This window comes from Macrosteles quadrilineatus, unplaced genomic scaffold (genome assembly GCF_028750875.1).
Source record: "Macrosteles quadrilineatus isolate MER2022 unplaced genomic scaffold, UCM_ALF_1.0 Scaffold_7__1_contigs__length_78375512, whole genome shotgun sequence".
NCBI lineage: Eukaryota > Metazoa > Arthropoda > Insecta > Hemiptera > Cicadellidae > Macrosteles > Macrosteles quadrilineatus.
This window is the reverse complement of record NW_026542600.1, coordinates 61496072-61511152: the sequence shown is the minus strand read 5'-3', so window position 1 is coordinate 61511152 and position 15081 is coordinate 61496072. Positions and strand designations below refer to the sequence as shown.

The following is a 15081-nucleotide window of genomic DNA, read 5'->3' as shown; positions in this document are numbered from 1 at the left end:
CCCCGCAAGGTTAAGTTAGGTTAGGTTAGGTTAAGTTAGGTTATGAATTAACCTAACCTTACCTAACCTAACCTAACCAAACATAACGGTACTGTCGCAACTGGCTTTAGAGATGTATGTGAAACTAAAAAAACATAATTCAGCCCGAGAAAGTTAATATATGTTATATACAAATAGAAATTACCTCAGTAATCGCCGGGTTCTTCGTCCTCATCCGACATCCGAGTCAGCTGCAACTGGATCAGTGTTCTGTTGCGAAGGCCCCCCGTTGTAAACTTCAACAATATAACTTCAACAATAGCCCGAAACAAATGGTGTAGACTCGATTATATTCCAACAGTTAAACATGTGTTTTTCTTCATTTAACGTCATCGACCCGCCACATTGTGGACACACTTTGGTACGTTGCAAAACGCTGTGTTCGTACAAAAAACGTGTTAACTTTTCCTGATCTTCACTTAAAACCGTGAAACTAAGTAACGTGTTTCACCCGTCACATAAAAAAGGATTATCGGAGGAACCACTAGCCATTGCCTTAACAGTACTGTCACAACTGGCCTTCCGCACGTCTCCTGCAAGCCACTTTATCGCTTGGAATTTGAAAGTTCTTATCACTCTGCAACCTGTACGATGGCCTTGCGGGGCTTAAATTATATGTTTCTTGTTTTATAAGAACATCCTGATGACCGTAGTAAAGTATGAAAAAACTGGGGTTGACCAAGTAATTGCTCAGAATTATTACCTATGCTGTTATAAAAGTAAACAATGCTGTTATGGGACACTTTTCAATCCTAAGAACTGAACTGAAACGGCTACTCTAAAAAACGATCGTAGGTAAAACATTTTACAATCTTCGTCATCTATTCATATCCTTACACGTGACATGTATAACGTTCTAATTAGATAATATTTATGCATGAGCTGAAGTTTATGCTTGACAAGGTTCAGAACGTGCCAAGGGGTGAGTGGTGGAGGGTGGCGGGGCGATGCAGCAAACTTGCATGTCTCGTCAAGACGATTTCAGGGTACGAATTTACTTTCACCACTTGGTTATGGAATCGATGTTTTCAATGCGATTGCTCCATAATGGGTATTTTGCTATTGTAAAATAATAATCGTTTTTACCATATTATTTATGTAACTTCTCATGAATGTTTAACCTATTTTCGCAAGGAAATATTTTTAAAGTGGGTAAAAACTTTTTGGCCTTTTAACTATATTGAGCAGATAGTATAAACTTCAACAAATGAGGAAACACGTCATATTATAAACGAAGGAGACATTGTGGAATAGCGTAATAGAATTTGCCGCCATCTAGGAGTTCAAATCCAACCATTTATCCATTTGGGAATAAAAGACCAACGAGCATCATTTGTTGAATCTGTATTCACAGGGGTGTAAGGTACAGTACTATTTTGATACGAAGAATAATTTTATATTTATCATTTATTCAAGTTCAGCCACATATAGAAGGTAATTAATCAAGCTAATTATAAGATATCTCACAATCTATGAGATATATCTTATAATAAGTTTGATAATTTTACAAATTCCTTATAAATGCACAATCATTTTCGATAAATGGTTAAATTTGTTTGCACAATTCCTATTCAATGCTTCGCAGACTCGTTTCTAACTTATTTAGAAACATTCTTTATGAAATTTTAGGTTACATGTGTTATTCGGAATACTATGTTCATGTTTAATTAGTGGGCTACATATACGAGGGGTGTTCAATAAAGACTGACAGTAGCGAACATGTAGACAAACGAAGTACAATAATTAGCTTTTTTCAAGTTGGTATAAAACATTGAAGTATTGGCAACATACCAAATCAGCTGTTAACCTTATGGCATACGTACTGTTGTCAAGGCAACCGATAAATATACAGCTGCAAATTTTTGTCTCCAAAGTTTACTACGGCAGATTTTTGTGAGCAAAGATATGCAATAACGTTTTGTGTAAAACTGAGGAAAAATGCTACAGATACTTACAGCGACTTAGAAAATTGCTTTTGGGAGTGATAAAACGAGTGAAAGAACCTGTTTCAGGTAACATAACGACCTTTAAAATGGATGGGAATCATGTGAGTTGGAAGCTATTACGTTCTTTGATTATGGAGGTATGTTGTATACCCATACTGTACCACAGGGTCAGACAATTAATGAGGGGGGGGGGGTACTACATTTTAGTAAAGTTTCCCAACTGCTAGAACGGCTGTTAAGGCTTTAGAGGATATTTTGAAGGTTCTGTCTAAGGAGGGCTTTGAACACGTCTTCAAGGAGTGGCAGAGGCGCTGGAACAGTTAGTGGTTTGGCTTTGAATTGCGACTACTTAGAAGGAGATACAAATGTTAAAGTCTAAACTTTTATATTAAAGGTATTGAAAGAGTACTGTCAGTCTTCATTGAACACCCCTCGTATATACAGTAGTAAAACAATAGTTATTTTTTCATTAAAATAATGTTTAAAATTATTTTTATATTATTTAGGTGGTTGAAAGTCAACTCTAGTGTACGTTTTCACCGTAATGTAAGTTCGCATTTTATGTCTACCTTTTCCAAAATTAGTAATATGGACCGATAATAATTAGTAAATGGTAATATGGACTGAAGATAAGCGTGTAAACAAATTCAGGTAGCATGAAATCGTTAATAACAGGGTGTTTTTATCTTAAAGAAATCAAGGTTCATTCAAAATTGTTATTTGCAAACAGTGTTTAGAATGCATTTACAGTATCTGCATAACTTTCAGCCAATTATATTTTTGTTAATTTTGTCCTGATTAGGTTTACCGATTTTAGTTTTCTTCACAATTTATGGTGAAATATTTCATATTTCTTGCTAGTGGCTTTTATCTTGTAAGCAGTTAAGTGGCATTTGCAAATCACAACTACCTAGACTAAATATGCGCGTTTAAGTGGCATATTTCTTGATGTCGAGGAAACGTTGAAGACTCTTTGGATTGTATTTTTAAAGGGTGGGTACCTCTTTTAGCTAATTTACCACATTGGGACTAAGCTACTATATGTATTACCGTAGGTCTCATGGCAAGACCTGGGGCTCGGGACCGATTTTTTTTCGTTTTGATGTCCCCAGGGCCAAAATCATTATCCTTTCAAATGCACAGATATTACCAAATAAACAACTTTGAAATATTTGGCTATATATGTATACATTTATGTGTCTGTCCGTTAGCACGATCATTTAGGCAAAAATCAATTTCGACGAATTTTGTACAAACTTGAACGTATGTTTATTCGATCGAGTTCGTGAACCAGTATGATCCCCAAATTGGGGTCCCCTCAAAGAATTAAATTTTCCTATCCCTCTCCAAACTATTTTGATGAATTTAATAACAAATAATTTAGTATATTGTAGTGTAAATTTCCTTTTTTACGGAGAAAATTAAAAAATTCTGAATTTAAAATTTCCATGTCATTTCTATGGAGAATAAGCAAACGTTGTAGTTTGCTTGTTTATGGATATATTTTGATCACACTTGGCAAATGTAATTAACAGATTTTATACTAAGCTATTAATATTTTACTAAAACACACTTTATTAGCGTCCCTGTAGCAGCAAACTTAGGTACTCGTTAAACCTAATGTTTTTTTAAATAGATTTAATTGAAACTCAAATCAAGCTAATGGAAATTCGCTTAGTCTGCAGGTTTTCTGCGGCGAGGGTATTTTTTGGACACTGGCCCGTCCTTGGGAATGTGCGTGGAACGTATCAAACAAATCAGAAGGGGTGAGCCGGTATATTACAAGAGAGAAATCTACCAATTAAAGTGGCAGGTACCAGGATTCGAATCCACGACGTCGCCCGTCGTGGGCTCATTCTGGTAGTCTATAATTTTCTACATAACCCCAAGGCGTTTTCCGAAAATCGCACTCCTTAACCTTCAAAAAACGCCCTACTTTCAAAATTTGGTAAATTTCTTTCAAATGTTTACCAGTTTTCACTACTTTTTCATACTTAAATAATTTCTTTTCGCAAACATTATTATTGCTTTGTATTTTCCTTACTTAACTTAAAATTTTACACATTACATGTTTTTTCGTTACATTTCTCCTTGACCCCTAAAACTTAATTTTAATGTCAAAATTTGAAAGTTTTTACGAGCCCCGTGTCATTCTTATAGGGAATAACATTGGAATTTGATGACTTTGTTATGGTCATCTGAATCGTTTAGAAACGTGCTAGAGACTTGTAATTTGGTAGTATTGTAGTATGGGATCCTAAGTTAAGGGTAATATTTACAACCCCCCCCCCCCCCCCCGAAATATTAAATCCTCCCTCCCCCCCAATGTTATTCTTACAGGTGTATAAGTCTAAATCACGATTACCCATTTCTAGATTAACTGGATGTCTGAAATTTGGCACGATTGTAGGTCTTGCACCATGGCCTATTTGTATTTACCCCCAACCAAAAGCCAAAGGCGAGTTTTATATCTATGCTCACACTGAGTAGCAAGGCACGGATGTTTTCACTAAAGTACCCCCGCCAACCCCCACGCTAAGACCCGATCAGCTCTGGGGTCTGATTGAGCCCACAGACATGTTGGCCAATCTGTACATTAACTCGTTCCTCATTACCGTCGCTTTTAAATTGCACATAAATTAATACATTTAAATTCGTTATAATATTTTAATAATAAATTTTAAACGTCCATTACTGTATATTGTATTTACACTTCAATATTCTTTTTCCTGCTGTCACCCGACAATATACTGTACTTGTACTGTTTATAGTACAGATAGTTGCTAATTGCTGCATTTATACTTTGTCGAGCGGTTTATACTTTTTCGTACTGTTTATAATTTGGCGCACATCAGGATTCCAAAAATGATGCACGTAATCCGTGTACTCTTGGAAATAGGTTGGCAACACTTAAAGATAATAATACTATGATCAGCTGATTGACTATTATAACTACGATTTAACATGTCATTTCGTGTTTATAGTTCATGTTCTATTTTCGTTCAACGCTTGGTTTGAACACAACCTGAAGTGTAGTATTTGAAAGATTAATTATAAGTGGGCCTAACATGTTTGAAAATAATGAAAATATAATGGTAGACCAGAAATAGCAGAAACTGAAAACATGTTTCATTAAACCTGTTACCTGAAAAATCAAGAAAGAAGTGTGAACGATCATACAAACTTTTTTCCTCTTGGCGCGTAAGTAAGATAGTTACAAAACTGTTAGAAAATGTTTTATTGCCATATTTTGAAGAACAATCTACTAGTTTATTATGTGTTTCTACTGATTATTACTCTTGAAAATAAGTAACACTTAATTCTACGACTACAATCAGCTGGTGCAGTATTTCCCTTCCGTTCATGGCTTGGGTTTAACTTAACCTAAAAACGTGTTGTATAGTGTTTGAAAGACTAACTATTTATATGCTTTATAGTGACTGTAGGGAAAATATAATTTGTAACACGAGTGCAAAAGGCCTTTGCTGCACTCGAGATCATTCCGCACTTTACGAGCCGCGCTAGTGTGCGGCAAAGTGCCACTTTGCTCACTAGTTACACAAATAACTATTTTCCAAACCTAAAATCATCTCATATTTTATCTTAGGGGTGAAACATTATTCTTTCTGGATGTTTCAGATTCGAGAATGGAAGGTCCGACAAGGAAATTTTAGACAATTTGTTGAAACAGACGAGATACGACAAGCGCCTGCTACCCCCAGTTACAGGTACATAGTTCCTCCTAACGGTCTTTCTAAATGTTTTGAAGCACTAATATTCCAAGGGTTTGCAAAGCATTCATACAAACTTCTAAAGTTCTTAATTTCTATTTATAATGATAGCTCTAGTGTAACCCAAACAGGGCATCCGCATTTACAAAATTAAGATAATGTGTTTCTACACGTTATCTTAGCATAATGGAATTCTGTTATCTAAAGGCTTCTATGCCAGGAAATAATTTTTGTAACATTTTTATGATTGTTTGTATATTGATTCGTGGTAACAGTGATAGGCTAGAACAATATAAACTGTAGAAACTGGAGGATTATTTAAACAAAGAATTTATTCTTATGTGCAACCAGGTTTGTCATGATTAGTTTCAACTACCGCTTCTTTTAAATCTTTATTACTTAAACAAATATGTGATTTTCTTAAGCCTGTCTCTGTCATATTATCTGATTTGAATTACATTACCTGTTGTGTGCTTGTTGTGTACAGTCCGAGTGCGAATTGTGATGTTTGTTTATTCTTAAGCATTTATACTCTTTGCTCTTTGTGCCCTTACTCCCATGTTCGGAATCTGCCTGCTTTTATCCATAAACATTCTTTTATACCCTGAAACAAATATTAAACTAGAATGTTCAACCAACCAAACTAACCTCGTTGTGTATTCAAAAATATAATTCCTCAATCCTCTTAACACTTTCCTTGTAACTCTTGTAAAATATCAAATATTAAATCCATATAAAATTTGTAAAGTCGAAAAATATCGTGCATTATTTCTTTCCAAGTGATGGAACTCTATTCAATGATACTTCCTATCTTCAGATTTTGTGAGAAAGTCCACATAGTTCTTGTCTAAGGAATTCACGCGCAAAGCATTCTACGCCTTGTTACTTTTTACACGATTATATTTCTAACTTTATTATTAGCAAATTCCAATTTTTTTATCATCGAATAAAGAGTATACCCTCTATTCTGTGTTTTAACATATTTGGGATATAGATATATGTAGGTCGTATAATAGTCTCAGAAATGCCTAAATTATAAATATATTTGTTAGTTTGTCACCTCACCCAGCGAGTGAAAAATATGAACAATATTTCTTTAGGGTTTGACCTTGTATAAAATGTTAAAATTTTATAATAAATAAGAAGTTTAACTTTTTATAAAAAATAAAATTTCATGACAAAATGTATACTAAAAATGGATACATAAACATTTATTTCAAAGTCTATTTTGGTTGTTATTAGAGAACAATCAGGTTTATTCAGCTAGGATTATAAATGTTTTAAATCATTCTTGTATTCTTCATAGTTTATACTTTAGGACAAACACGTTTCCCAAACTCGACGAGGTAACATGGAACTAAAGGTTCCTTAACTTAGTAAAAAGGTATACTCATTTTGTAATCGATTTTCAAGACTTTTACAATTTCAAGCAGTATCGTTTGCAAACACCAGTTGCATAAGTCAACTAATATCGGGATCACTACACCAACGACGGGTGGTTCACGAATATCGGATGGTTTTAAAACAGCTGTTACTCAGCTGTTATTCGTAAAATGTTTATGTTGTAGTAAACGACAACACATGATTATGGTATTTTATTACTCATTGAACAGTACAACATCGTGCGTTTTGCTTGAAGCCTATTCATTTAAGAAATAACGAGTATGCGATTAGGCCTAATACTCAGCGGTTGTTTTAAATTAACATCAATGACCGTCGTCATTGTGTGGTTTCCTCTAGGAGTACCATCTTGAATTGGGTGTTTAATTTAGGGGCTGCACTTTACTTTAGGTCCTACACTCATTCGAATGAAAATATCGATTATTCGATTGTTTCATTCGATATATCGTTTGGTTAGTTAGGTTAGGTTAACCTTACCTAACTAACTAAACGATATAACTTGTCGAATAATCGATATATCGATCGATATTTTCATTCGAATGAGTGTAGGACCTAAAGTAAAGTGCAGCCAATTTAGGACCTAAGGGACCCGACTTGAAGAATAAACCTCCTCAAGTTACAGAGGAGCACATTGCAAGAGAACGAGAATCCGTCCCCCAAAGTCCAAAAAATAATGTATTTTACATTTTTAATTAAATGTTCAATCGTTCAAACAGGTCGTTGGACAGAAGCTCAATCCTGGTGACCCTAGATTACGTCATAATTAGTCAAAGAATCTTGCAGATTATTCAAGTTGAAAACCTTCTCGGGCGTCTGGTCTGACGGAGCTCATCTTATAACTATTCGTATTTACATTGGTGAACTCGCAGGTTTAAATAATTTATTAGCTTTTTTTAATTCTTGCCGATCTAAAATTATTCCAAATGTACCTAGGCATGTCTTAGAATGGTTTTCGTTTATAAAATTCTCTATTTTGTCTGTTTTCGTAATTGACGTGTTAAATTTAACTTTGAATAAGATCACCATTCAACGCATTAAACATGTAAAATACTAGGTTACAGTTAACTTTTAAAAATTCCCGTTGGATAATTTTCATTAAATAAATGCAAACTTTATTTATGATACTGTACTATTTAAAATTATATGAAATTGTCTTCTGATCACACGGAACACACTTTTACCTATACCTACTGGCCTATGTTAAACTACAACTGTGTTTTACCTATGTTAAACTGGCATGTACCGTTGGAAGTATAAATAAATTTTTAAAATCCCCACTTGATTAGTATCTTATTCAGTAAACACTCTTCTATATAACTATTTCAATGTAGGGTTTCTCTCTTTAAAAAAAGATCACTTCCAGTATTACTTGAAATTATATAGTTTTATAAGGTATTATATATGTGTGGTTATTCAAATTATACAATGACATTTTTTATAACATACGTTAAAATAGTAAGAAAATACTTAAAAATAACATGTCGAAGCAGGCAGGTCCGAACTCTGAACTCCACTTATGTATGAATAACCATGCAGATGGCCTTTAAATTTAATAAATGGGACTTTGCAAGCATTTTGCTCATATTAAAATTAAAAATCTTATTCTCTTTCTCAAAATATGAAGTTTGATTTGAGGTTTACTCAGCATGTGATTAGGTAGATCTAGAGTTAGTTCTGCCAAAGAACGTTTTTAAGGTTACTAAACAAAATTGTAATAGGATATCACGTATTTTATTAGTGTAAACCATTTTTGCTACAATATACCCTATATATGCAATTTAATTTTTTCTTACAAAGTTGTGTAGACTAGGTCATCAAGCTTATTTTTTTGAGTTGAACAGATTTATACATTTTGGAAACTATGCATAACGTTTTAAAATAGTTTTTTTGTAAATTTATTTTGTAACTGATCTCTTTTATGAATATCTCATGTAATATGTCATATTTAATATGTATTAACTTAACGTAAGGTATAGGGATATTGTCTGTGTCTTATTTAAAGTAACAAATTATAGTTTTTCCTTGCAAAGTCTAGCTCAAGTAAAACACTTAGCGAAACAATCTTATTTCGAAAAATTTCAAACAATTCTGACATGATGAAATGTGGGTTGTGTGGAGTTGACATGAATCGGTTGTTTTGATGAATAGTCATTGGATGTATCTTCTGCTGTGATGTGTGTGCAGTCATTGATTTGTCCAGTTTTACATTGTAACTTATATAGAGTTCTTTGGTAGAACATGCGTGCGGTATGGTATGGTTGTCGTTGCGTTGCAGTGGGATGGTGTGATGGTGAGAGGGGTGAGAGGGTGATATGGTGAGATGGTAATATGGTGAGATGGGAGTGGTGGCTGTATGGTGGGCTGTGTTACAGATGAAGACTTCTGTTGTGGCATGACCTCCCCTTCGAGTCGCCGCACTCTAGATCCTAAGAGAATCTCCAATCGGGGTCGGTTCCTACTTCATCTATTCCATTATTCCCTCTTCAATCGATGTTTTAACTTTATCGTTTTCTGTCTTCCTTATCTGTCAATGATGTTTGTATTAGCCGTCTTCCGTGTCTGCTACCCTCCCACATTCTTCTATCCACGTTTTACAATTTATTTAGCACTAAGGTTTGCGTTAGAAGATCATCCTTTACACACCCATTCAATGTAAATGAAAATGAATTTCATTCGTCAGACAATACAATAAAAAATTTTGTCACACATTTTTAACGCTTAACTTTATTTTATTTCACAGACTGCTTGGTATTTTTATAAATGTTCTGAAAATTTATTGCTTCTTTTACGTGCAATAATTATTCATAATAACAAGTTAGAAACATTTAGTATGTTTTCATTCTCTCATTAAGTAACTAACTATGGATAAGTAGATGAATCAATATTATTTGTACGTCTGTAAATTAGTTACGGATCGCTTCTACCAGCATAGATATGCTCAGCTTCAAGTTTTTTACGTATTATACTAATCATATTATGGTAAAACGATTTTCAAGAAATTTTTATTCATAATTTCAATTTATTTGATCGGTAATAGTATTAACCCAAATATTTGAAATCTTAGTCCATATTTAGCTGCTCAAATTGGTTCATTGTTAATCCCAACATCATATGAACAAACTAAATCTCATCATCACCTATAATTTTGACAGTAAAAGAAACATGTTGCCTACACTTAATCACACGACAAAAGAGAGGCAGAATTTCAAAAAGTGATCATATCCCCTGAATCATAATGTAATCTAAAAAATAAACTGGTGTATACTATTTTTAAACTTATTCGAGGAGCACATGATAAGTATTTTATGTTTAAGCTTACTAGAGTTCATTCCTTGGTTTTAATTGGTTGGTTGTATTTAATTCACTGTACTGAAGTGTGCGGACTCAAATTATGACTAAAATCTATTATAGCTATTTGGTACATGATGGTTTGTACCCACAGATACCCTTTTTAAATTCTTTACTGACTTAAATAATCAATCATCCCATATACGGTTTGTTAATTCTTGGACTTTTGGAAATTTTTCAATTAATTTCGATCAGGAACTGACCATTGTTTAATCAATCCTTGTTTCTATATAATTCTTTTTGAGCATGATGAATAATACATTTTTTATATATGCAAAGATATCCGGTATAAATATTATAGGATAAATGTTTATCACATTGCTCGTGTTTTTGGTTCGTCTTTCCGCTTGCCTCTGTGGCCCTTTATACTTTACTGATATTTTGAAGTAGCAAGGCCTTCAATGAAAGCAATGTAGTAAAAGTCGTAAAATCATTGTTTGCATCTTGTCATTTTCGTTGTTATTATTTCAAATCCATGTTTTGTTTCCCTGCTTACATAGTATACGTGTTTCGGCATTTACTGCTTGATGTAATACTTAAATGTACATGTCGACCTTCGCTGAAATTGATTTTTTTCTAATACAGACTCTCTCAAGTCGAATATTTTAAGAGGGTTTGTTTATCCAGAGTCTCACAACACCCCAACTTAACACAGAGATTGAGTCCGACTATTTAGTAAAATAAACTATGAATGATTGTTATAAAACTATTCTTAATCAGGGCCATTTGGTGAATGACTGAATTAGATTTGTAACGAAACTAATAAGCAAGTTATTACAAGTATTATAACTATAATATAACCCGGTAATTCATCATATCTATACATATATTAGGTGTCATTGGATAGTGTAGTGTTCAAGGATTTCGCCTCTCCTCTATACTACAGTAGTTGATAATAAAATTTGTCATTATAAGTTAGATAACTAGCATCACTGAACGTTTTGGGAGAGCCTGTATGCTTATTAGATTGTTTGTTGCATGTGTTTGTGTTTAGCATTTCTGTCTAGGTTTGTAATTTCTTGCTGATTATCAAACGCATCGTAATTAATTGTACATACATTGAAATTGAATTATCACATAAACAAATAACAAAAAATAACCGTCTAAAATATTAAATACCCAATATTTATTAATTTTATATTTCAGGGATTTAAAAAATCCGAACTTTTTTGTACGATGCTTTATACAGTAAACACGCATCATAACCTTTTTTCAAGCAGCAATGGACATTTCTACTTCAGTGTACGATGTGTGTGTGGCTGTCCCAAGAGAAGTAAAGTAAACAATTGAATCTCAAAACTTGTACATGACATTTAAGAAATGCAACAAAAAAGAGTACTTTAGTGTATGAGTAGGGTTTTATTATAGGATTTTTTACACTCACCAGAAGATTGTTCAAATTCTATGTAGTTTTAAAGAAAGAATAATCCTAAAGTTCATAGACTTAATGGAGTTGACTGAAGGAGAGCTATGCCATACAACCAAATATTAAAAAAAATATGTTTAATTGAGTATAAAAAAAGTGCACCGAGATGTCGTATTACTCTTAATGCGGTTTCTAGGAAGTTATTTCTTATAAATATTATATCTTTTTATTAGCAGTCTTATTGAACGAAGTTGGTAATGCAAATAAGTTAAAACAGACTCTACTATTCTTGTATCACATTATCTTGCCAGTAAATCTTGTTTACCTAAATTATTTATATTTCAATGCGTCTAGCTAAAAGAGTAACTCATAAGTTTTTACTAAAGCAAATAAGACGTGAAATAGCGCAGAGTTCCACTAAACACCTTTTATATCACATAATTGCAGAGTGAACTTATGCGTGATATGTTATATGAAATGAGAGAATGATAAATACAAAACTGTTGTGGTAACTGGTCTAATCATACGAATCCATATTGAATTACCGTAATGGAATCGTTATTCAGTAATATAAATGATAGCCGCATTTGATTGCCACTAGAGTGTCTCATTCAGTTTCAATGATGCCAGAACGTTTCCATGTAAAAGTAATATACGTAACTATTCTTTGACCTTCATATTTTGTGTCATGTTGTTGAATATTGAGATTGGCTGTTGACAATATTGATATATTGACATTACCCGGGAATTGGACTTTTCCAGTTAGTTGTTGACCTATTTTAGAGGATAAGTTCATAAACATGGAGTTTTCCTCAATGTTGTCCTGTTAATATAATTAACATTGGTAAATATTAAAAACTGTACTCTATTTCTATCTTTATTGCCTATAACATGATACATAAGGGATATTTTTCAAGCTAAGAATTACAATAATTATAGGTATAAAATGTATGTAAAAATTACCCTGTATTAAAATATTTTAGTTTTGTTGGTTTAATAATCACAATATATGATGTCATATATTGAAATATGAAGTATTGTGTGTTTAATTTATTGTTTTACCACATTAAATGAACATCTAAATTAACGTCAACATTTTGAGCCTTACAAACATTGAAATAGTAATAAAGCTATACTATTTTTCTGCTTAGTTAAATAAAAAAACAACATTTCACAGCCTTGTCCTATGAAAAACGCTACCTTATAATAAGCTTGATATTTATCATGTGACATTGCGCCTCACAGTGAATGATCACATTTCCATTTCCCTGATTCGATTTTAAATTTAATGTTTCCTTAAATAGACATGATATTTTCCCCATTTAGAGTGTTATTAGATTAAATGAGTACTTAGTGTTGCTACTACAGAAAACGTATTAATGATTATTTGTAGCAAAATGTCAAATCACTTAGTATGAAATAAATAAATATGCCAAATGTTATCTAAATATATCTATAAACAAACTAACCACTACCATAAACCACTACCATAAAGCTCAACCTCCATAAAAATAGTACATAAATCTTAAATTAACAGTTAGTTATCCTTCACAACCATTGAGCGTAAAACAACGCTTCAATCTGATAATTATATGTTTTTAAACTCTACAAAATGGTTTAGAAATAAATTTCAAAATTTTATGTTTTATAGTTAAAAGTTTAAAATTATGCCAGTTAGAATAAACGTATGTTTACCAATTCGAACCTAATTTAATCAAGTTACAGTTTGGTGCTAAGGGACACATTTATACATCTAAGGGATGGGGACATGAAAACAAAAAAATGATGTTCACCTGAGTACAAATATATAAATAATTAAATAGTCTTTTTAGTGTGTTTGTTAGTGATTTTCAATCAAACTTAAGCCATTACATTACGGTTTCGTATTATTTGAAATATAACTCAACCATCTAAAAACTGTCCGTTACAGCAACACCGCAACTAATATCCCAATTATTGACAGTGATGGAAAAGCTTATGTGTTAAATTGTACGACGAGATGTTTTGCAAATGGAAATTCTAGTGGTTCGCCACAACTACCACAAGCCAACCGCATTGTGTGAGGGCAACAACAATCACATAGTAGCTGAGCCGTCTCTGCTTTATCACACTGCTATCATCTCCCCCAACACCGCTAATCCAAAGCTGCATAAAAACAAATAAATGTGCCTCAAATTAAACAAACATAAATATTTTTTAAATGTTTGTTAACTATTAAAAATACAAAAGCGTTTATATACATACGGTATGACTAAAACACGAGCATTATAAATTGAAAAGTAAGCCTGAAGTACAACTTATGCAAAGATGTAAGTGGTAAGTAAATATTGCGACCAAATCATTTTTAACCTAAGGTGGTTATTGTTTTTTTCTTTTTTTCATGTGTAAATGTATTTTGTGTTGTGTATGGAAAAAACAATAAAGATTTCTTAAAAAAAAAAAAAAAAAAAAAAAAAAATCAATCTAATCGACTTTCCTTTATGATAGTGTTACAGGGGTTTTAACTAATTTTAAAATAATATTCAACCTTAAAATATATTAATACCCAATTTTAATTACATTAATCATGTAGAACTTAAAACACACCGATTCGGTATAATATTTATTGTTGTATTTTGATTCTATAAAGAAATATGTGTATAACTATATGGGCTAATTTATTTTTTTCTTTTATAACATTTTACTTTTTTACCTAACAGCAAACCTAAGTACTCGTTTAAACTAGGAAATAGTTTTGCAAAAATATAATCAGGTAAATGGAAATTCGCATTTGATTTGGGTATTACATAAAAATTTATCATAACTCAATATGTATAATTATAAATATACGAAGTACTATTATATTGGACGTGCTAACTGGCAAATGAAAGGTTGTGTTAAAAAAATATGGAATATCCTATATACAGGCAGTTCCAAACAGTAGATTTTTGTACGTATTAATGAATAGTTGAACTAAATTAATGAATAGTTGGAAATGTACTTGCTCGCCCAATAAAAGCTAGGTAATATGTTATAATTAATTAAATGGACTTTATTGTAAACTTAGTAGGTTAGCCATAACCATAAACGGTAGGCCCTCTAATTAAAAAACCTAGGTCTATCAGCGGACCCTCATAATGAGATAATAATATCCATATCCATATGCTTTCGTTCACTAGTTGTTTTATATATTTTTTATCGGAATAAACAGTCGTACCTATATCTATCTCTTGGAAACAAATACCTCTCCATAGATGTCTAAAGTAAAATA

General features: G+C 32.4%; 1 protein-coding gene across 5 annotated transcripts in view; it reads left to right on the top strand.

Annotated features, from left to right (window-relative positions):
- The window catches only part of LOC128997846 (glutamate-gated chloride channel-like), a 323407-nt gene that overhangs the window by 223971 nt on the left and 84355 nt on the right, over positions 1 to 15081 (top strand). For all 5 annotated transcript variants that reach the window (XM_054423605.1, XM_054423606.1, XM_054423604.1 and 2 more), the window contains exon 6: positions 5625 to 5713. In XM_054423605.1, coding sequence (XP_054279580.1) covers positions 5625 to 5713 — 89 coding nt within the window. The remainder of the gene's footprint in view (positions 1 to 5624; positions 5714 to 15081) is intronic.